The following is a 25,502-nucleotide window of genomic DNA, read 5'->3' on the forward strand; positions in this document are numbered from 1 at the left end:
TTTTAAAATCTGAGTAGTGCTTGCTGTAGTAACCGTCTTTCTTTCTTATTTAACGACATTGGCATTTGTTCTCTTGTTTGTATTATAATTCATTGCCATAAGCTGAAAAGAGCTGTAAGGCAGAAAGGAGACAGGAAACTGAGGGCAGTTGAATGGCACAGGCATGTCTCCTAACCAATAATAATTACTAAGCCAGTCAGCAGACACAGAAGTTGACTAATTAAAACCTAAATTGCCTGGAAGCAGTAATGATAAATTATGTTAAAAAGGGGATAATCCATCAAAGAAGAACAAATGGTGATATCACAGAATTAGTTGGAGGTAAAAAAAAAGTCTAAAGTGAATGTCCTTTAGTTAAACGATGGCACTGTACAAAATACAATTTTTTTGTGTATGTATTATTTGTCTTTTTCAAATGAATACAGGTTATACTGTTGTACAAAGCTGGTTTTCAATAAGGCAATTTTGGAAAACTCAGTATTAACAAGATTACTAGCCAACTTCAAAGTTAGCTTAAAGTTACAAGGTTATTGAGAGTTTGACTACAATCTCAAGTTGGTTGAGGCTTAATAATTTGTGTGACTGGTGAATTCAGAGCACCACTAATTATTGCAATAGAATTGCAATTTTATTCATAAAAATACAACTGAGGTCATAGCATGCGAAGCCCTCTGTCCTGCACTTCTCAAAATATACAGTGAAATTTGTGCTATTTTACTCCAAACAGTGGAGTGCTTGTTATTTGATTTAGAGTAGGATCTCTTTGGCTTATCTTCAGTATAAATATACAGTAATTTCATGTGTAATTAATTACAATAATTTCACATGAATTTTTCATTAAAACAGCAAATCGGATTCTACGTCCTACGCACATTTACAGTCATTTTTCAAAACCTGTATTGTAAACTATTAAGAAAGGGCAACAATCTGCAGATCTTCTGAAATTTGTATTTTGACATTTCTTAATAAGTTAGGATATTATATTAAATCAGAAACTCATAGAAAAATATATAACAGTGTAGCGGCATGGCTTATTAATAATACAGGAATTAAGTTTGCTGCTCCCTTGCCAGTCCCTCTCTCCCTCATCTCAGTGGTGCTGGACACAGAGAGGCCATTCCATTTGGTTCACATTTAAGGTGTTTTTCTATCTGATAGAGTTTCCTGATAAGGAACAACTCCCAAGGCTGAGATTCTCCAGCCACCCTAATAAATGGTCATCTCTGGCGCCTTACTGTCTGGAAGACTCCAAGGGAGAGTCTCATCCCAGGTTGTTTACAGCCCTAATGTCAAAAAGCATTGTTACTCATCCTCTACCTCGATCAACCAATCAGGAACTGGTAGGGCAGGATAACCCCATGTAGGTCTCGAATGCCCGCAGAACATTCAACCAATGAATGACCGTAGCTCCTCCAGATAAAACAGGCAGCACAGGGCCCAGAAGGGGCTTCTCCAGGACATTCTCAGACTCATCTCGGACAATCACGTGACGGCCAGTGTGTCCGAGCGCCAGGACTTTACTTTGTTCTAAGAGTCGAGACCGGAGGCCACCCGCCCGTAACTGAAGGATCTGCCCGAGGTTAGCCCAGCAGCAAGCCTCGTGAACCGCCAGTACCCCACCACGAACGCTCGCCTGATCAACGAGTGAACTATGGTCGGAACTGTCAACAGCTGAATCTCAGGATTCAGGACTACCTCTACATCGGGAACGAAACGGTCTTCTTCCCATCTAAAGAGTGTGACTTGCTTGGATCCGAAGTCACTTTCCATGTGCACAATCTCTGCTAGTTAAGCCAGGACTAACTAGCCGATCTTCAGAGAGTCACTGTCAGCGTGCCGCAGCAGAAATCTTTCCCTCCTTCTCCCAAACACTGCTTGGCACCGGGCCAGAGGACGCTGATTGGACGCAGCAACAGCCTGTCGCTGTTCCTTTGTGTCCGCGGGAGATCTGAATCCACAGAGATTGGATGAGTACTCAACATTCTGCATTACAGCTCGAGAATTCAATTGTTACCTCAGCCCCAGCTGATATCAATTTAATTCCTAAGAGTGATGTACTTGCCTTTGAGTATCTAGTGTAGAAGTAGTAATCAAAGTTCATTTACAAAACGGTATAAATGAATGGTATACTGAATGTATGTCTCTCTTGGTTTGTAACTCTTCCATTATTGAATATATACCTTTTGTATTCTGCTAACCCTCACTGTTAAGATCTGTTATGTTTATATGCACATTTTATGTATTAATAAATGTATTGTTGTGTATTAGTGTCCGTGTGTGTGCGTAGCTGAGTTATCCTGCAAGGTCGGTTTTCTAATAGTCATCAAAGAACCATTTTGTGACTTACTGCTACTATTAATAATTGTCCCAGTTAATGCACAAAACCCCTACAACAGTAAAGTCAAATTAAGAGAATGTCTTCTTTTAGAGAGATGGAGTGTGATGATCGGTGGTGTGGTGGTGTGGCAATTAGGATGGGGTCTCTCCTGTGTGTTCATATGGGTTTTCACTGAGAGCTCTGGTCTCCTTCCAAATTCCAAAGGCATGCCGGTTATTAGGTTAATTAGCATCTCTAAATTATCCCTATACGAGTGCCCCGTGATGCACTCTGGCACTCAGTCTGGAGCGTAATCCTGCTTTGCACCCTGCTGCTTTAGGCTCCAGTTCATCACAACCTCTGAAGGATGAAGTGGTTATAGATAATGGATGGATTGAAGTTTGATGTTTGTAAACTACCTGCTCTGTTTTTTAAATCCAGATGGTGAGTTACCACTGGTAAATTGCAACTGTGTAAACTTAATACAGTCTAATTAAAATGCAAGCAAAAACTCTATAAAATAATTAAGACCATGCATATAGTTAACAAAGCTTGAAAGATAAATAACTTTGCCGCTGCAGATAAGCAAAGGGCTGCATGATCTTCAAAGATGAGATTAGAATCCGTTTTGCAAATTTGCTTTTTAATGGGTAAAGTGCGTGTTTTTAAGATTAAGCACCTGTTCCAACGTGTAAACAGATGTCTGGGAAAACTGTTACTAAGAACCTTCCTGCCAACTGCTTTTAATTTGATGCAAAGTACTAAACTCATCAATGTCATGTGTAGTGATGAAAAGTATGCAAATTTCCAACTTAGATTCTTGTTTTTAAGAAGATATAAAAGATAGAGCACAGAAGGCAAACACACAGTTAAAAAAATGAATATACTGTATGTTATTGCAATGTCTGAGTTATTAATATTAATAATATCTCAACATTTTAGTATTAATATTATTTAGTACCGTCAAACTGGCAACAATAAATTTCAGTCATGGAAAAATGTATTTTGCATCCAAAATTATCATTACCACGGAGTATAAGAATGTGGTTTTGATTTTTGATTTTTGAGGAGATGGGGAGAAAGGCAGGCAGAAAAGAACCAGAATGCTGCTGCTAATCACAGAATGAATGAAATAAAGAAGGAAATAATGCAACTGTCCAACTTCAAAATTAATTAGATATTATATATATTAAAGACAAAAATGAATGGGAAATTCTCAGTTTGTAACAGATAAGTAATTTAATTTTGAAGACACTCTAAGTTTATGGGATAGGCTCTGGGTTGCTATAATGAACACATACACATGTAGTGGTGGAGCTATTGTTTCTATATACACAATGTACACACCATGAAGTTTCAGATGACTTCTAAGTTTCAGAAATACAAATTATACACGTAAAAAGCAGGTCATTGTTCAATAGCTGTCAAGTCTGGCATGAGCCATGTCCACAACATTATTTGTAATTTTTAGTAAAGAGATCCATGAAAACATGTCACAATATACAGTTATCTGGCCTCTGTGGTCCTCAGTGTTGTTCTAGTGTTGATCTAGAGTTATTATATAATGGCACAAGAACAGATGCACAGTTCTGAGGTGACCTGTTCTGATTTATAAGTTTAGCTTTAGCCCTGTGCACTCTGAATCTGTAGAACCTGGGCTCGTGAAGTAATATTTGTATGGTATTTCAGGTGCAAAATGAAAATAAATTGCACTTACAATAATAAACGTTTCAGGTTTTAGTATGCACCGGGACATTGTTATTTTCTAAAATGTGATAAGGAAAAACTTTTTCAAACATTTTTTTTCATTAAAGCTACTTTTTTTTCTACGTCTGCACTTTTTAATTACAAAATAAATACTGAAGATGAACTAGTAGTTCATAAATGAATGGCTGATTAAAAATTCTCTGATGCATGATGGCCACAGGTATATTTTGGCATGCAGTACTTATAGGAGGAGACCTTAAATTCAGTTATCAGTCAAAAGAAGCTATGAGGAATGGTTTGACAGGACCATTTGTTAAATGGGATGACAAGGCTATGAACACATGGCACATTTCCAATAGCTTAAATGGATGTGTGTCAGGGGAATACTAATTGCATGAGGCAAAACATTTAAGGATATTAGCTCAGCACCGTCAGCCTATTCTTCCCAATTAGTGCTATTCATCAATGTTAATAACAACAGAAAAGCAATTTTTTTATGTTTTGTTTATCCCTTTTCTTTCTGGATGCCCAGAGGGCACTTTCACAGATGCTAGTATCTTAAAGACATACCTATGAACAGAATCAAGCCATCAAGTTGTGGCATGGGAGGCATTATGTGATCTTCAGAAAAGAGAAAATACTGTAGAAGTGGCACACAGTAGGAAATAGTCATTCTCTGATATCTAAGCAGAAACTGTGTTTTCTAGAATTTGAGCTTAAGTTAAAAGTAAGAATAGCATGTTAAAAAGACACTTGCTTAAAGAAGGCTTGTAAATTGAAAAGGAGATATTATATGTCCTTGTCTTTGTCATTTGCAGATTTCTATGTTGCAAGTACGTGATTGAATATGATAAAACTCCAGAAGCATTAGAAGTACCAGTAAAATAGACTACATTTTTTAAAAGTGGCACATGCTGTGGTTATTCAGCATAGGTCTCTGTGCCATCAAGTCGTGCTAATATATTTATGCAAATATCACAGGATGCTGTGCAACCTGTTCACCTCTGCTATCTGCTCAAAAGAGATGATCTGAAACACTGGTATAATTAGAAAAAAAAATCTAAATGTATTCAAGAGAGCAAATTTGCAATGCATAAAAATCCCAATATGAACAAGCTATCTTGGTTACACATTGGTATTCTTAGTGGTTTAGGATAAATTGTAGGATACTGGACTATATCCAGTATACAATATATTGTAGAATTTTAGGCTTAAATATTACAAACATTAAAATGCTTATAAAGTAAAGTTATTTATATATATAGTTATATAAAGTTAAGAATACCAATCTTATAAAGTAAAAGAACAAAACGTAGTGGGATGTTTCCCTGACTTTGTCCTACATATTCAAAGAATGTTTTCCACTATCAAAACTTTCAGTAGCAAGAATATACTTTATTTTGACTCTCATTGTAACAATTACAGATGTCAACAGTCTGCTAATGAAATAAGAAGGACCTAATGTATATTTCTTTATCTAAGAAAACATCACATTATTTAACATATTAAATTTATATATATACGACATATTGGAAAAATGTCTTATGAACGTAGTCATAGCAGTTTATTCACATGATTTTGAAAGTGATTTAAAAAGGGAGGAAAGGCACTAAAGACATCAGTATCTAGCCTGCATTCCTACAAAATTAAAAAAATCGAATTCATAATAATTAAAAAATGTTCACAGCATGGCATGCTGTACAGTACAGACTGATTAATTTTAAATGCATACAGTTTTGTTCATTAGTCTGGTATATTGAGGCATGATGTGTTTCCATCAAAAAAGTTTTTCATAAATTGTAAGAAGGACATACTGTACCATTTGACTTATTATTGACTTGCAGAGTATTATGTAAACTGTCTTCTGGGCTTTATAATGAAAAAAAAGTTGAGCATACTATAACTGATATGTAAATATAAAATAACAGTCAAGTTATTAATATGTATTATTATTAATAATAATTACAATTATTTAATTTTAGTGTATAATGGAGTACTTAATCTAAACAGCAAACTTTATTTTATTATGTATGTTGTGGTGTCTCAGTGCTTGAATGGATAAAGTGAAAGCCTTCTTCAAGTATCAGAAATCATCTTTCATAGCATGTATTGAGGATTCATTTGCCCAACACACCAAGGACAGGACAGAAGGGAATATGTTTCACTGAAATTCGCCCCAGGACATAAAGAGATTTTCGGAAGCTCTATTTTTAGAAAACAAAGGACTTTTGACTGTTATATTCTTTTCATCTTCTAGATGTAACTCAGTTGGGATTAGGCCATATTTAATAATGTATCTGCATTAGTCTGCAGTGTGGTTTATAATGTACTGTGTGGTAATCATTATTACGAAACTTTCAGAAGTGGTTAATCACATACAGTGAATTAAATAAGAAAAATGGAAAAAATAAAAGAATATGAAATAGCCTGTTGCATACATGGTCTTATTACAAACAGATTTCTTACCTGCTACAATGTTCACAGTAGAAAATTATATTGTATATGACAATAGGTATCTTGTATATCAATCTGGAGAATTAAAAAAAACCTCTAGTTTCATAGAAGAATCCTATAATACAGGTTTAGTAGTTAATTTAATGTTTTCTTTCAGACTACAGCCAAGCTCATTTTACAAGATTGCATTTGAAGCCAGGAGACTGGTGAAAGTCTTTTGTCAGTTAGTGTGTGGTAAGTTTTAAATCCTATCCTATTTTTAAAATAATCCAATTTTATCTGTGTAAAATATATCAAAATGTGACAGATGAGAGAAAAAAAATGAAACTGAAAGTAATTTATTAATAAATTTTCATATAAATCAAAAGTTTAAGGTTGTAGCGAGGTGAGTATGTTGGTGAAATTATACAAATGACCAATACTTGTGACTAAACTAAAAGTATCTTGTAAAATAAAACTGAAACCTGAGTTTTTACATACTGTAGAAAATTCTGTAAATGGATCAAAAATCATTTTACAAGTCATATAATGATAATTTGTACAGGGTAAGTGGTAGTAGGTAAGAGATCTGTTTTTAAATAGGGCCATATGTGCACCCGTAAACATTACACACTGAATAAATTAAAAGTGATGGTTAAAATTGCTGGTGAAATGAAATTGCATCTGGCTTGAAGTAAATCAGGACTATTAAACACTTTTCATTTCCTTTAAACCACTTTGGAGTACCATAAAAACCAAGGAGCTCCATAATAAACATCTCAGAGAATTTATACTGTGGTAGATAATAAAATAAATGTCTTAAGAGGATTAAAAATGCTTGGCCTTGTGAATCTGTAAACTGATTTTCACGCCTAATTATAATACATGCCAAGGAAGTTTACTGCTTTCCAAATATTAGCCAAAGTACACGGGCGCAAAAGAAGAGATGATATAGGCATTGGAAAAACACAGGCTAAAATGAGACACATGATAAATGACTTCAAAGGAAACGTGCAGCGTGATATTTACAGCCCAGCGGGGCACTGAAAGATTTTAATTCCATTCAATTATAATGGATCTGTGATACCTATGTGTTTCTAACTGATGTACTGTCATGCAGGGCAATGTTACAGGCATCTCATAAATGCCACGGGAAGCTTTGGTATGTTACATTGGTTGATTAACAAGGTGGTTTACATTGAGAATGGCAAATTTTACAATTCAGCATGTGGTTTTTAAGACGTATCCAAAGCCCAGGCTGAAATAAACTGAAAAAGTTAAGTCCTTCTCGGGATTGCTTGGACAGGGTTTCTTTTTTAAATTAAGCTTGTCTCCCTTCAGTGGGAATGATAACGTTGTTGCAGATTACGTTTCCTATCTGTATCTAGCAAAATCATGCTGCAGAAAAATCAATATATGAACAGTCTATACTACTGTGTAGCCAGGCATAAACAATACTAAGTGCACATCTGTTATAATGTAAAAAGGATTACGAAAATAAAAGCACAATTATACTTGGTTTTTCTAACAAAATAACATCTGTTTTATGATTATATGCCTTCATGTTAAAAAGCAGTCATTGTGTTGACTCTTTGTGTGATATCAAGTATTACGATTATGAGCAGTACAGCTCATGAACAGCTCTGTCATTTCTGTGCTTGCACAGAGTTGTTCAAACTGAATCCATACAGCTATCAGTTAAGCAGCCCGCTTTGTTTAAGTGCTCTTCTTTTACTCTTTTATCTTTGGAGAATTTATCAGGTAGACATAACTATTTCCTCATTTCATTCTGAACTGTATTTAAAAGATGGACAGAGTATTTTCTATAGCCACACCACCTGCTGTAGTGCTCTTTATTTTTTAACACTGGCAAAGTACACATTGTAAACAAATGGTCTCAGTCTCTATTTTATTGAAATATACAGTATATGCCATTATTAGGGTTTCCTGTTTAAATATAATGAGCATCTTGCTATTATCAAAAACAGTGAAAAGCTGTGCAAACTAAGATTTTCAAAATGTGTGAATGGACTGGAAAAGAAAACAACATTTTCAGGGGTGCAAGAATGCTTCTATACAGAGATAAATATTTTAATAAGTATAGAGTTGTTTTTATTCGTTTTGCCTTTTTCCTATCCACAGTGAAGTCCTTCAGTTTCAAACTCCACCAATGTACTTGCTTGGTCTGGCATAACTACTGTATCAGACCAGCAGGTAATGCTTGGCTATTCCCTCTGTTCAAATAAATAACCTACGCTGTCATTACATTCCAGTCAATAGTATTCCCATCTTCCTACTCCCGTGGCATAGCAATTGCTTGCACAGCCTTGAACAACAACAGAAAATTAACTGTAAATCCTAGTACTGCTCAGGAAGCATACTGCCTGTTGTAAGCAGATTAGCATCCTTCTGTGCGTCCTCTGGAACTAATACCAGACAATTCATTTTTTTCCAATGCCCTAGTTCTAGGCTCCAGTTCTGAAAAGCACCATTTGTAAGTCTGAGCAGGAAGCCAGGAATGACTTCAGTGTGATGATGGATATCCCATATGAACTGTGGGAATCAATTCATGCAGCTCTTGACTTTCATTATTTCAAATTGGTAATAACATGTCCCCATAAAATGCATCCCCTGTCTACAATGTTTTCCTTTTGCTTTCCTTTTGGATTATTCTCAACCCAAAACATGAAGAATGAATTTTTTTTTTATTGGAAAATATGCTGGAAACCATAGTTCTCCACATATATTTTCTTAGTAGCCCTAAATCAGAAATATTTCAGGTGTGTAGCTGCGTCAGCATGTGTAGGCTGCAAAGGAACAAGTAATAGGTTTATTCCATGCTGAAAAGAGAAGAAGGAAAACACAACGTTTAGGCTGTGGAGCCTTCTTCGGGTGTCTCTAACAAAGTCTGTAAACTGTAAAAGAGATTGGCATAAGCCACAATAAACATGCTTAATGTATAAATTGTCTGGTACTGTATTTCTTATATGAGCACTATACACATCTACAAGCTTATTCTCCATTGTGACAGTCTTAACCAATTTTATTTACTCTTTGTAACTGTTCATAATTAATTGTCTACTTAATATGCACACACAAGCTTTTGTATGCCTCCCTTGAGCAATTATTTAATTGTGAATAACACCCACAGTGATTTTATCCACCCATAAATAACACAATCTACAGTGGCTCACACATATTGCATGCTTACATCAACCAATTTAATGTTTTTCAAAAGAACACTTTCAGAAAAACATTTTTTTCAATCTTTAGATAACATATTGTAGGTCTAAAATGCAAATGTCCATCTTTGACAAAGTGTATTAAAATTAATAAGAAGACCTGATATTCAATTTGTATCTGTAGCACAATTTAAACAATGCTCTTTTTCATGTGAGAATTGTGGTGTTGAAACAAAAACACAAATAGTGAAGAAATAAAAAATTAGCAAAGAGACAATGCTGCCTGTGGACATTTATAGACAATTTCATATTTCTTGTAAGATGGAGGTCCTTGTCAGAAGCTACCACCTCCTTAGACCTTACAAACATGGAAATTAACATGTACTGTAAAATAAAGAAAAGTAATTAAGATATCTATGAGTTTGTACACAATCAAAGTGTACAAAAAAGTAATGACATTTTAGTAAGAATTGTTTAAACCCATGTTTTTATCTGAAGATCTTGGAAATGATCAACATAGCTGTAGCTGTACAGTAGCTAAATTTAACAAGCAAACTGTTACAACCCCAAGTGTCTAGTGGTGAAGGGATGTAACAGTTAGGACAATTGTTGTTTGGGTTCTGGAAGCATGATAACAAGTGTTGGTGCAAAAGTGATTATTTTAAGGTGAATAAGTGCCTGGTACGTAATAGGACACAATGACACACAGGGAAAGGGAACTAGAACGGTGCCAAGGAAAAGAAAATAACAAACAAAATGAAGCTGGCTAGGAAAGTGAGCGGGACCGAGGTCAAACAAAAGGCCCCTTCATTCTGAAAACCACCAAGTTATATACTGAATAAACTGAGTTCTGATTGGCCGAGAAGCCGATTGATGATGACGTCATACAGAAACAATGATGTAATGATGGACCAATGGGGGAGGGAGAACAATCAAGGTCAGGAAGTGTGGAACATAGCAACAAAAACAAACATGGACCACACACTGGGACATAACACAAACAAAACTAAAACCACACCACCAAGCCACCACCTTTGCACAATAAAAAGATGGCCACCACTGCAACACAGCTGCCGTACCTGTCTTCGAAGGTCCCTTGTTTTTTTGGTCATCTTATCGATGGCAGTGTTGAGTGGGTCCCCTTTCTCTTTTCTGCCAGTCTGAAAGAAATAAATACATTTGTAAGACATTCATATATTTTACAGTCCTGAGCCGTAGAACAGCAGTAACCCCAGACCAAGGAACTGTTTTTTTTCTTATTTTTGTATTTTCTATTATTTTCCAACTACCAAACACTACCATGAAAATTGAATCTTTTCTTCACCTAGGCCCTGTGACCCTGACCTGAATAGTGAAGCAGAGAAAGGTCACTAGGATGAAAAAAAAAACTCCCATTACAATGAGGCGTCCTACAATTTAAATGAGGCAGGTCAAAGGTGAAGAAGCAGGAGCTCGTTGCTGTGAAATCTTTGTGAACAAGATACTAATGCAGAAAAAGTAGAGGACAAATCTACAAGCAGCATGAATAACAGAATTGCATCATTGGACAGTATTACAAATCATTAATTTATTTCCAGAATAAAAAAAAATACAGGGCATCTACAGGGTAAAGAGATGGGAAAGGAGATGCCTCTAAGTGGGTATAAAGATATAGAATAGAGTGCAGAGCAACAAACAGTTATGCACTATACAACGAGACCATGACAAACTTTAATGCAACTACAAATTAAAAAAGCAGTACAATTAATATAAATTGCAGAGTCAGTTGGCAACTCTGAATAATTGGCTTCTGTATTCAAGAGTATGAATGACTCACATGCAAAACTGTTTACTGAAACAAAATTGACATAAATCTGGTGTTTGGCTGACACTGAGGAAGACTCCTTGAGTGAATTGAAATAGACAAGAAACTTGCATCACTGTACCTTAATGAGCTGAGTAATCTGTAACTTTTCATTTTGTGGCATTTCTTTTTATTTCCCCACTGGTGAGCTCACAGAAAAGACATTTCATTGCCAGCAATTACTGCTGCACGCTGTATTGTTGTGCATTTAATAAATAAACTTTGATTGGTAATCACTGAGTACTTTTTGTACTGAGTATCAGCAAAATCTTATAACTACAACCAATTCAGAAGTTATTAGCAGGACAAAACGTGTGAATTCCAGGTTAAAGTCAGCATTTTTTATTTTCTGTTAGCTTTTTATGTGCAATTAAACTCTACAAATATATATGTGGGAAATATCACTCCTTTAAAGTAATGGAATTTATGGACTTAAGGGACTTAATGTATAAGAAATTCTCCTTTATTATAAATCTAGAAAACAGGCCCTGTAGTGGTTTGCTCCTCCTTTTTTGTTCAATCCTCAGACCTCATGGACATTATTCACAATAAATAGACAGAAGCATCCGGTGAAAATAGTTAAAGATGGATCTATTAGTTTTAAAACCACATAGGAAAAGCCTGTAACATTTCTCTTAAGCTCCATTTATAACATAAGTTGTTTTAATGGTGGTACAATACATTGAGAAGACTGGTGCTCTGAAAGCATGGAAGATTTGTCTTTTTATTGTTTTTAGTTTTAAATGACAAAGCAATTTTTCAGCAAAAGAAAATAGAATTTGAAGATCAAAATGAAATGTGTACTGACAACTTTAAATTGTTCCAACAAATTGCACAAATAAATCTATGTATGAATTTGTTTTGAATGTGAGATCTTCAGGTTTAAATCTAAATGCTTCAGAGGTCTGATGTTGAACTGCTTAACCTGAAGCAACAGGGTAAATGCACAGCTGCCCCCATGCTCCTTTCCCAGCAGTAGGAATTATTTAGCATTAGTGTTCAGAGACAAGCCTATGAATGACACAGAGTTCAGCAAGAATACTGCTTAGGAACACATTGTGTATAAACCCCACCCAGCCTATTGTGTGCCTTAAGATGCTGTTAGATCAGGATGTTTGCAGTCTAGAGTTGAGGCATATGCTATCCATTGATTGATGGAGTTCAAAACAAAAGACTGGAAAGAAGACAAATCCCCAAATCCTAACAAAATTATCGGCTTCATATAAATAAGATACAGTACATCTGACTCTCCTTCCCAGTCTTTTCTGCTCAGCAGCCCTCCACCAACCACACGTTAACCACCCTTGTAGCAGATACTTGGCTCATCTCACTCAGTGAGACAGTGACTTGCCTCTCTTCCAGCAAAGAGGATTAAAGGGAAAGTATGCTCACAGCTTTCTCTTAATGTGCAAGTGTATGGGGATTGTATAAATCTCCTGATCACAGCATTAAAACAAAATACCAAAATAATTTCACAGTTCTTGCAGTGTTCTGAAACATTACATCTCTTGTACCTTTTAGTACTGCATTAATATTCTAACCATTCTTGAAAGATATAGAATGGTGTACCACCCAAAGAAACTTTAAGAAGTCTTTAAATGTTGATAAAAATATCTCATAAAAGTAATTAAACGCACATTTGTGTAATCAGTACAAACTCAAATTCAATTATTTTCTTCAGAGTTTTGAAACAAAATAAATCCTGTTTATGTCAGTCAGCTCCCTCAACCACCCCCACAAAGTACATACTGTACATTGTATAGTATCTTCACTTTTGATTTGTTCTATATTCCTGTACGTAATTAATTTTCAAGTTTTTTTGGTCTGACTTTAGGTCACTTAAATACATGTACAGTAGTAACTACACAATCACCGATACAGACATTACCATCACTGAATTTTTTGTTATAGATAACGCATTGTTGGTGCAGTTTTTGTACTTTATGATAATCTAATCTGAGTATGGTAAAGAGAATATTGTACTATGGTGTTTTTATTAGAGAGGAAAAAACAAAGCAAGCATATGAGAGCAACATAAATCAAACACAAAACTCATTTTGGCTCTCTGCTGTTGTTGTTTTTCATGGCTGAGCCTTAAGGCAAACATTTTCTGTCACTTCAAATGTATTTGGCACTATTGAGCTATAAACATTATTGTTTCCCATTAGTCCATAGATTGGCTGCATTAAAGAGAAATACCCTAAAGAACACTTTATAATAAAAATCAAACATACAGAAGCAAATCTGCAACAAGTAATAGCAATTAAATACTATTTACAAGGTTTACAAGGTCTTTTTTATTCCCCAAAGGCAGAAGAGATGATTGGGAATAATGAAGTCTGACACAGTCCCTGATGGAAGCTAAAACCTTCAGAAAGTGGCAGTCTAACCACACAAGTAGTTTACACTCCTTATTTTCACAACAGAGCGGTGCTGCATTGATAATGATGTTAAGCAGATTTTTATCTTGTTTTCCATGGCAGCAGAGAGAAATTGGGTTTAAATAAATCCTCATACATTAATTAATAAATACATTTTACCAATTAGAATATTTTTCTTTTAGTATCTTAGGTATAAGATATTTTTCATTAACGCTACAATTCTGTCAAATGTTGCTTTCCATATCCATATTAATCTAAGTGAGGTGTCTCATTACTACAGTATATCGCTGAGAAATACAGATAATTTTTGTGTTTACTTTGTTTTATTTGTTTTCAGCACTGTATTTTCACATATTCTTTGTGTATCCTATAAAAAATTACAGCAGTGCAATCTGATCTATTTTCTCTGCTTAACAGTACATACACTAGCACAACAGTGCTTTGCACTTGCCACTATAATTTCAGTGTCCAAATGGACATGAATCTTCACTGCTCCAATTAAAAATCCACATCATGCGCAGGAAGTTAACATTTATGTTTGTTTTGTTGAAAACAGTAGAAATGACAGTTTTCAGTCAAGGATTAGAAATAGGCTCTGGCTCTGGGTCAACATATTTGTTTGTTTTTTAAAGCAAGAAACTAAAATTGTCACCCCCTTTCTTGACTTACACAATGTTTGTTGGTTATCATGCAAAATTAACAACTTCATTGCCATACCTCCCAAAAAAATTACAGATTTAGCAACAAAATGGTCTGACTTGATTTTGTAGCCTGTTTTCCAGTTAACATTTTACAATCCTGTTGCAAGGCTGACTCAGTACCTTCCTTGATGTCTTCTACAAAATTTATAAAACATAACATAATGGTGTGTCTGTAACAAAGCTGATAAAGTGCTGCTCACTATGAGATTAATTATATTAGAAATCTACCTCTCATTTTCTATCTGCTATACAGAGTCCTGCAATAGATACTGTGTGAATGAGGCTGAGAGCAAAGACAAAGTTAAATATCATCTAGAGATAAAGATCCTACTGTGCATTAAACAATTATTAATCCTCAGCTGAATTCACTCAATGTTAAGATTGGAGCTCAGATTCCAGTGAAGAATACAGTTTAACTAACTTCAGTTTTCCTCTGGCTCAACCATTTAGCTCTATTTAAGGGTAAGTAAAAAATATGCAAATGTATATGGACATATACTATGTTCAACCCTTTATTCAATTAAGAATACAAAAATTAAGCACAAATTGTGACTGTGAAATAAGTCATATCTATTCCAAAAAGATTAGATTAAAATACATAGAATGTATTTTATAGAATGTATTTTATGTTTAATTTGATTAAACTACAGTATAAAACCTTATATCCTAGGAAAGCAGTGCAGTTTAATCCACTAAGCATCCTAGAAATATGACTATAGAACAGTTTCTTTCATACAGCATAGATGGAACATAAGCTGCTACACATGTAATTGTTGCTGTCTAGACATTCTTATAGTTCTGTCCTCTTTTCTCAGTATTACAGAAAGTATAGACCAAAGCACCAATGATTCTATAATGTTAAATTCAATAATTCAAATATTTTGCATTAACTAAAATTTAAAATTTAAATAGATCATGTATTTATAAGAATCAACTACAAAGATTTTTTCAAAAAGCAAAAGAAGCTCTTAAACACAGTTAGCAGTATGACTCTTTGCAAGGCATTCAACCTGGGAAGGGCAAGTCTGCTGTAACAGGAAATTAGGAAGCAGAACATTATTGCAAATTGAGGCAATTGCTTCAGCTTCCCTTTATTAACTGATTAAAAAACCTGGAGCTAAATTATAGGAAAGGCTCTCCTCTACACATCTGAATTTGCCATATATTTCAATTTTTACTAATTATATCCGGCACCCAAGAGATTACATTCGTATTCATCAACATCAAAGTGAAAAACCTGCAGTTATACTAATGATCACCATCATCATCATCATCATGATCATCAGTATTTTGTCTTCATACAGACCCCTTTAACAAATGGATTCATTAGGCATTTGATGCATGCACCCCCATAATCCTTCCCTTCATTCTCTTTCTTTCCAAATGACTTTCTCCAGTTAGCACTTTCTTTATGGTTTCATTTAGTTAGGACTGCACATTGTTCTCCTTTAAAAAGTGTGATTTACTTTTAGTATTTTGCATTCCTAACTGTTTCAAGTCTAATATGTATTTACTATATCTTTTATACATATACAGTACGGGGCAGTGGCTCTGTGGCTGGAAGGTTGCCAGTTCGTATCCCGCGGCTGGCAGAGGAATCCCACTCCATTGGGCCCCTGAGCAAGGCTCTTAACCCCAACTGCTCCAGGGGCGCCCCTGTAAATGGCTGACCCTGCGCTCTGACTCCATGCTTCTCTCCTTGTCTGTGTGTCTCATGTAGAGTAAGTTGGGGTATGTGAAAAGATATATTCCTAATACAAGACATTGTATATGGCCAATAAAGTGATCTTATCTCCCTTTTGCAAGTATTTGTTTCAAAATGAACATACACAATTTCAAAGGGACCTTTTACTACACTAGAGTTTTCTTTTATTTTACTGCACAATCTTTTAATTGTCTCTATTCCAACCTGGCCTGTGACGAAAAATGATATCAAGGAAAATCCATTAAAACTTAAAAAAAAATCAGGAATTGATGGCATTATATCATTCATTTAACTGTAACTACAATACAGATTTTCTAACTGGATCCAAAAGTGTACATTAGGAGCAAAAGTTCTTCTGTTTTCAGCAAATCTCAGATAAGGGCTTTTTTCACAGAACAAGTGAATTAAAAAAGTGCTGCAACAATAGAAAGGGTTTTTATTCTCAGAGAACATCCATCTCGTCTTAAGATCAATGTGTTAAATGATATCAATTCCGGCTTCTTGTCAGTTTAATTAGGAAAAGTGAAGCACAATTACTGAGCAGGATAGTAAAGCTGGCAAAGAACTTAAAGGAAGGCCATCTGTAACAGCTATTTTGAATAAGTGTTCAACAACCATCATGTTAGTGGGAAAGATAAAAAAAAGATGTAACATTTAAAATAGATAATGAAGACAGTGTAATTGTAGGAACATTCATACTTGATGGATGGATGTCTTATATAGATAAAAAAAGTGTTAGCATAACATTGTGAATAATATGTTTAATTTGAAATCAAATAAGAAAACAGATAGACCATATTCACATACAGTGCAACTTCTAATTTTTCAAATCATCTACTCTATTTTACTAGACATCACACTTGGCACAACATATACAGTAACAACAAAATCTTCCTGAGTGACCTCTAGCCTTACCTACAGTATAGCTTGAGAATCATAGCCCATTCTTTGGGTGAAATTGCCTTTTACAAACTGTTCACAAACATGTCCAAACATAAGCATATACTGTACTGTATGTCTAATAAAATATATCTAATAATAATATTTTAAACAGCATGTTCTTTGCAGGAAACTGAATTGTATCAATTTCTGCAGACCTTTATAGTTCAAAACCACAATGAAAAAGAAATGTAGTGCCATTATTACTCACACACATACTTGTATTCCTGTGTTTAAGGGGACTTCCTGTTGACTGATATTCTATTTTTACTATCCTATCTCACAATAAAACTCTAGACAGGGTGAAAATAGATATTTAGATCAAAAAGAAGATTTCATATGGTTTCTGAAAAAGCAGTCTGTTTGTCAAGCGTTATTGTTTTTGTGGGGATGTTCTTTTGAGATTTGTCTCCACATCGACAGTAATACATGCCTACACATAGTTTTTGTTCATGTGAACAAGAAGAAAACATATTTATATTGAGTCAAAATCAGAACAATGGCAGATTTTTCACCTTCAAAAACAAGGAGTCATGGAAGTGTGAATAAATACTATAAACAAGAAGTGCAAAAATGAATATTCATTGAGAGAACACATTAAGTATTGTTTTAAGGTTAGTTGGCAAATACAGAAATGGCCAGGTAGCATGAGGAATTATATTTAATAGCAGAACCTTTGTAGCTTTCGTTTTTTAAACTGTGTCACTTTCCAGTAGTAAACGGTATTTAGTTCATTCAATATTTGCAACAAAGATTATTTGTTAAAAAAATGACTTGCCGTTATATTACTGCAGTGACTTTAGGGTGAAGAGACTCTGTGATCAAGTAAAAAAGCATAATTTACTACAGAAAAGACAAGAGGGCGAGTAACACCCCGCAGGGAATGTTCTGCATCTTCATAAGCAGCACAAAGCTGATCACAGCGGGACTATAGAAGAAATTACAGACAAAAATTAGGAAGGAGATACGATACAGTGCTAATATACACACGCACACACAGGAAACAGATGGACAATAAAACCAACAATGACACTAATTAAATCAATGAGAAGATACTCCAAATGTTTATTTAATGCAATACTAAAAAAGGAATGCCTTTTATATTCCACTTAAAGGAGGGATTGTAAGCAATGGAAAAGCCATCTAGTTCAAATATTCTGGATACTAATATCTTCTGTACCACTGGCTTAGCTTCTTAACCTCTAGTTCTGTATTTTTAAGGCCCAACGAACCGTAAAAGGGTGTGCCATTCTCATCATTCACTGATTTCTACTTAGTGGAGACAGAGTATTCTGAAATAACAAAACATTCTGAGGATGGGTAAAAGATCCTGTGTGTCTACTCATTAATTATAAGACATTTTTTTTGCTCCATAGAAATAACGTTGTTTGCTTTTTCTGCCCATTCTTTTTTTTCCCGAAAACATTTTTTTCTTCTTTTTAGAGATGTGAACAGACAGGTTGAATTGAAATTCAATAACTACTTCCAATTTCTTTTTGCATGCTGCTGGCAACAAAATGAAAAAAGCCTTTACTGAAGTCTTGCAACATGACTACAGTAAAAAAACCTAAGAACAACTTCTTCAAACTCTAATGCACACTCTCTCATGAAAGGTAGCATTTTCTAAAGGCTAATATTCCAAATTGCTGCAGCTAATATAGGTCATTCAAGTAATAAAAATATAATGTACATTTGGTGATAATTTTGAGCCACTATTTGGCTTTTTCCCAACATTTTATGAGGACTCCTACTATTCCTAATAAAGCAATCTATAATCATTATTATGCTAGTGTACAATTCACAGTTATGCATAGATTTCTTTTTGGATGATCTCAAAGAGTTAGATTGTCATTAAAATCACCTCCTTTTATCAAAGAAAGGATAAACATATAAGGCACGAGCACAGGTGACAACACAAACTAAAATCCAAAATGGAGAACTGCAATTGTTAGGCACAGGATGGACCCACAGAGTGTGAGTTATTAAGCAAATCCAGCACAATCCATTTTCATGCCATCCCAGGTATTTATGTATCAAGGTCATGGATACACCACTGATGATGCACCTGCTTTGAATGGTGAACGTCTGCAAATCCCTGAGCACTGAAGACAGGTACAGCAGTCAAAGAAAGGTCATGAACAAGCCTTAATGCTGATGTCTTACTCTCTTTCTTATCTATGTAGGAAAACACTCAATTAATTATAAGCCTGAATACATTATTTTAGGTAATTCTTTCTGATCTTTGACATTAAAACAGAAAAAGTAGGGCAACTGTACAAATAAAAAATATCACAAATGTTTAATACAAAATCCCTTTTGCAGCTCTACTTTATGCTCTTACACACATGCAACGTTCCTCTCTAGCCTGGAAGTCAATGAAACTGTACCCCGCTGGTTCAGTGTGGTTATAGCCTGAAAGGATTAACAAGATCACCAGAAGGCTCTTTGTGTAGGCAGGGAATGGTCAACTGGTTTACTAACTGCTTCATGTGAGAACACAACCTCTTTTTTAAAATTTCAAATGATAGATCTTATGCATTAGCCAGTGAAGAATTACCATTTCAGCCTGGGGGCCCCTCTGAGATATCACTCTCTTCACCGAGTCAGACAAATCCGATCTGTGCATCCATTAGTCTGAAGCCATATCTGACCCCAGGGATAACTGTTCCCTTAAGCAACTTTTAATACAGATTTGCTCAGAGTTGCTTCTCTGGCACTGAATGTGATAATGAGAAACAAACCACTTAACTGCAATAGACCTGGGATCTGTGTGCGACCCATTGGTTAGACTGCTGGGTCTCCTGAGACTGCTCTCATCGAGGAAGCAAACAAGCCAAATGGGATTTTATGACCCCTTGGCTTAGTTATATACTTCTTAAAACCTATACAGGATTAAAAGTAGAATGCTGGCACTGTAGTCTGTAGAGAATTGATATTGCACTTCTCACAGCTTAGTCATGAGAAAGTGTTTTGTTAGAAAAAAGAATACATTTACATCCAGCAAGATTAGCAACGTTTTAAACTATACAGAAGAAACAAATCTATAATTATATCATACAAAAGACCATATGAAGTCCTACATTCTGGATTCAATTATTACAAATCATAAACTTATCGTGTCCTCAGCACTTTCCTAAAACCTGTATACTGTTTTTCTAATTTTGTATTAATAACCCAAACTTATTACACATTTCTCTGTTCTGCTGACCTTTCAGGCCCAAGGTTTTGTTTATCATGACATAAGCAGCGGAAAGATTAAAGCCACACATCTGAAGTGAGCTGTGATTATGTTTCTTTCAGCTTCCTCTGTGGTTTAATAGTTATGAATTTACATATTCAAAGACAAACTGCAACAACCATCCCATTACTGCTAATGATTCTAAGTTCAATAGCTTCAAAGAGCACAATTATGCTACACTGGTAAATTTATTTCTTTCTCCTTTTATGTAATTGTGCTGTACAAATCTCCACAAAAAAGTTATTGCTATGGAGATATAGTACATTTCTCATGCCTACTGGCTTTAAAGCAACTTCAGTTCTTCTACTGTACTCAAGTTGCTCTAGATACAAAACCACAGAAACAAGATACAAACTTTATGATATGAAATATAAAAAAAGAACATTTCAAATGACACTAATAGGGTAATATTAAAAAGGGGTATTAGACTGGTTAGGGGCTATAACCTGTACTGTACACTGCCTTCAGGCCACAACATGTACAACATGATAACTGCTGCTTGAATCAATCAACAGATCTATAATAAACGAAACACAAAACTTGAAGAATCATCGATATGTCTAACAGCTAAAAATATTAAGCATGGGTATACTTAAGATTAGGTATACAGATGCAGCTACTCAGAACGCACAGTATTTCTTCCAAATACATTATCTGTAACACGGCACATTGTATTATATAATTCACTGGCAAAAGATGATCGATAGGTGGCACTTGTGGTGTATTCTGTACTGTGCATGTTTAAATCTGCTTAATATTGAATATTAATATGGAATTATACATTTCGCATAACAAAACCACCAAAGAAGCAGACCTTAAGTTTAGAATGGATATCACAGTAGGTGTCAGAACTGTTAAGTTTTTATAATATCCCTGAGAGGAGAGTCGAACAGAACTGAGAGTATGTTTTTAATATGTTTATGTTCAACAAACTCATCTGCTAACACAGCCGCTCGTAAGAGCAAGGTGACTTTCTGCTCAATGAAATAAAAGCTGCATATAGGCAGAATACTTTAAGCAAAATTATCTGATTAAGTTGGTCTAAATCAGATCCTTTGCAAGCAGTACACGACTTCTCAAGAGGTACCCCTTTCTCTAGTGCAAACTCACCAAAAGTTTAATTGTTTTTTTTATATATAATTTTGATACCTTGGACGGTATACCTGGTATTACACATCATAGTATAATCAAAACAAAACACCCACAAATGCGAACCACGTGAAGTCAGATCCACAGATATACCAAAACAGTAACGTACACGTCATACAGTATATTGTGATCACATATTCTATAAATATACTGTATATACAGTATGATACCTATGGTTTTAAAGACACCATAGTAAAGTATGTGTGAAATATATTTTTCATAATCAAAATTTTAAGTTAAATTATATTCTGATTACTCACTGCTCAAATTTGCATTAAGACTAAATATAGACTTTCCCAACTACTTTTTATATATCCAGCTAAGTAAAAAAAAAGCAATGGTCAGTCTGGGACAGTAACTGCTCACCTTCTGAGTAGCAGGTGGCCATTTAAACTGCTAGGCTAAACTGCTGCTTGGGTGCAACTCCCTACATTACAGTTTAAAAGCATTTCATTGTCCATTTCCATTCTAAGGACAATAAAAGTAGTTAAAATGAACATCAAAATGTTTCCAAAATATCTAAAAGTGATATTTTTAGTTGCCAAAATTTTACATTTAGTTTACATTTGCATTTAGTTACATGCTGTTACATCCATATTAATATTCCCTATTGGGTAGTATTAAATCAGTATTACAACTTTTTACAACAATAATGGCAATTTATAGGTTTCTTATAATGTATTCTGAGAAAAGGATAAAACATAGTTTTTTTATGAAGTATATAAACTTTATATAGTAAGAACAAGCATGTCAAAGCTTTTCCAAAATAACCACCATAAGTTACTGTGTTAAAGAATTTGACGCATAAAGTGATTATGAAGAAGGTGGAATACTGTTGTAAACATTTTTATATTTAGCTACCACTACCATCTACTGTATATACATTAGGTATATATTATATATGAGAGCTTTAAAGCCACTACAGTACAGTGTATGTGAAATATATGTTTTTCATAATCATAATTTAAAGTTGATTACTGATTACTCATCACTGAAATTTGTATTAAGACAAAAAATGCGGATATAAACATGAAAGAAGCACATTGCATTCTCAACAAGCTACAGTATAAAATAAATGATTTTTTATATATCCAAGTGAGTAATTTTGTTTTTGTAAAATACCTATACTTCCTTTTTAAATCAATTTAATATTGAACATACTGTAATGCACATTTTAAAATTAATAACATTCTAAACAGTATACAAGTTAATTCTATAACTGGAAAAAGATTGTCTCAAGGGATTCAACAGGGATTCAAAACCAGGCGTTTTCTGGCGACATCCCAAATGCTTCCAGACGACACGTTAAGCACTCACTGCCCCACTTTGTGGTGTTACAAAATAGTGCAGTCCAACAACAGAATTTTATAAAAATCTGCAGTGTGGTACTGTATATTGCGTTCAGGCATGAGCACCACAAATGTATCCTGAATGGATAGATCTGTAATTGTGAATCCAATCTACCACAAAAAAGAGAAGATCTTGTCGTCCTTGAGATTCTTGATCTAAACATCATTATCCTAGCGGTATGCACTGTTCACCAAAATTATTAGTGGTCTATAAAATACCTACTGGAAGAAAGATAGTATTGATTTTAAAAATCCACTGATCAATCTTTGAAAAAAAAATCAAGAAAATACTTTATGTAGCCAACAACAAGTGTATGCTTAATCAATTGTGTCATAAATATTTCACACTCTGTAGTTGTAAGATACTGTATGTGCTGTCAGTAAAAGGAAAGAGAGAATAACACAAGACTGAGAAAAGGAGTTATTGCATTGTCCTGACATTTTTCTTGCATTTATCCCTCTTATAATCAAAAGGAATTTGCATATTTCCCCACTTAGGACCGAGGATAGCAGTAGGTCCTCACACCAACATTTTGTAAACCTCACTTTTCTTGCAATGCAAAGAATCAACAGCAAGTTATAAGGCTGCAAAGGACAAAGTGCGCATTTTGCTTTTCACATTTAACCACAGCAGAGCATTGCTCCAATAAAGCAACAAGCTGCCCTATGAAAAAATGCTAAATCTTTTCTTTTCTCCAATCTATTCTCATTATCTTTAATGCTGGAAACTCAACTTTCTGCGGATGAACATGGCATTTAAAAAAAAAAAGAATAACTAATCATTCGTATGTTTTATTTACATTCTTAAATGGGAGATGGGATTGAGATAAGATTGCTTAGCGTTTTGTTTTCTTATTTTTACCATGTGGAAACAAGTTATTTCCTGGTAGCAATATTTCACGACAGAAGTAATAGTTCATGGAAATGTCCTATTCAGGCAACCAATATTTATAAGGCAGTTATATCTCTTAGGATTTACGTGCACAAAAAAGAATATATGGTATCAACAAAAAAAATTGTGAGGGAGACAATTCCCCAATTTATCAATACAAATAACATTGATGACCAGCCATTTGTGAAAATGTTCTGCAAGTTAGATTCCTTTAAAAGGTAAATGTGAAACATGAAAGCAAGCCTCAAGTTATTAAAAGAAAAAGCATGTGATTTCAAGGTTCAGCTTACCAATTACTTGCCAAGCAATCATGAAGGAAGAGCACACAGTTATAGTTTGCAGGCCAAATTGGCATTGATGGAATGATTCTGTGTGTTGATGTGCAGTGAGTTTCTTATTATGTTCAGGGCTTTAATCTGAGCATCTCTACTATCTAGGTAGCATTGTTAGAAAATCCTAATGCAAGATTTTTTGGCACCTTGGCAGCAGGTGTTTATTTATTGATATATGTTGTAGGATTAATATTGCCTTATAGTAAAAGAATTGAAGATATAGTTGTTTCTGAAATGGATTTCTTTACAGTTGCAAGTTTGCTGTGTGGCTAGCAGCTGGTGGGGACAGCACACCAGCAGGCAGAGCCCCAGGGAAGTTGTTTGGGCATTAACAGCATCACCTCATCAAAGAACACGTGCTGTGGAGAGAATCATGGTCCTCACAGTCTGACTGGGGCACGGGACTGAACTGAAAACTACTGTCTTAATTAGTAATTAAAGATGTTAAGAACTGCAGGGAGAAAACATTTAGATAAAGCTGTTTTCTTTAAAAAAATATGCACTTATTGTGTATACATATACTTATTTTATAGAGAGAAATAAAAAAAGTAAACACCTCTTTGAATGTCAAAAGATTATAATCTGATCCAGAAAGAGGTGTTGTATGCAATTTAAATGTAATGATTACCTTTGTGATTGACTTTCTCTTTTTGGAAAAGGAAAGTCCCCAAAATGCGAAGAAAACAGAACCCAAAATATCTTGGGCCATCACTGTTTAATCGCTTTATTTAATGGCTTTATATCTTTTACTGTGCTAAAGCAGTCCAACAGAACCCACTGGGGATGATTTTTCTCTTGTCAGAAGATTTAGCTTTTGTTGACACTAGTCTAATCAGACAGCTAGGAAACTGCCTTGTTTATTTACACAGGACCTTAAGCTGCATTTCAGTGGTCTGTCAAATATGATTCACAGAATCCTTTTTCAATATTTTTTTTATTTTTTTTAACGTGATTTCTAATAGAAATTAATGGATTGTATATACATCACTCCACTACTCCAAATATTATATTTTTTTAAAGTGGGACTGGTAAATGTACAGTACGTGAATAACATTATCAGAAATTGGTTTTGAAATGGAATGACTTAGCAAAGGCAGTCTCAAAGCACTTTTCAAATTACATTGATGAAACTGTAAATCCTTTGGTTGATATTTACAATTGCTGGTCACATACCTTGTGAGTCAAGGACAAGCTACAGCTAACTAGCCTGTAGAAATAATATCAAAACAAAAGTAAAGATCAAAGTTCTTCCATGTACATTTGTCAAGAATAAAGTCGGTAACAGTGACTTACATCTGATTATTCAGTTTATTAAAGATCATGACATGCATAGA

At 34.6% G+C, this 25,502-nt stretch overlaps 1 protein-coding gene across 1 annotated transcript in view; it reads right to left on the reverse strand.

Moving 5' to 3' along the window:
* The window catches only part of ctnna2 (catenin alpha 2), a 549,783-nt gene that overhangs the window by 129,859 nt on the left and 394,422 nt on the right, over positions 1–25,502 (reverse strand). The window contains exon 8 of the mRNA XM_088930486.1: positions 10,719–10,799. Coding sequence (XP_088786612.1) covers positions 10,719–10,799 — 81 coding nt within the window. The remainder of the gene's footprint in view (positions 1–10,718; positions 10,800–25,502) is intronic.

Source organism: Atractosteus spatula, chromosome 1 (genome assembly GCF_055471065.1).
Source record: "Atractosteus spatula isolate fAtrSpa1 chromosome 1, fAtrSpa1.hap1, whole genome shotgun sequence".
Classification (NCBI taxonomy): Eukaryota; Metazoa; Chordata; class Actinopteri; order Semionotiformes; family Lepisosteidae; genus Atractosteus; species Atractosteus spatula.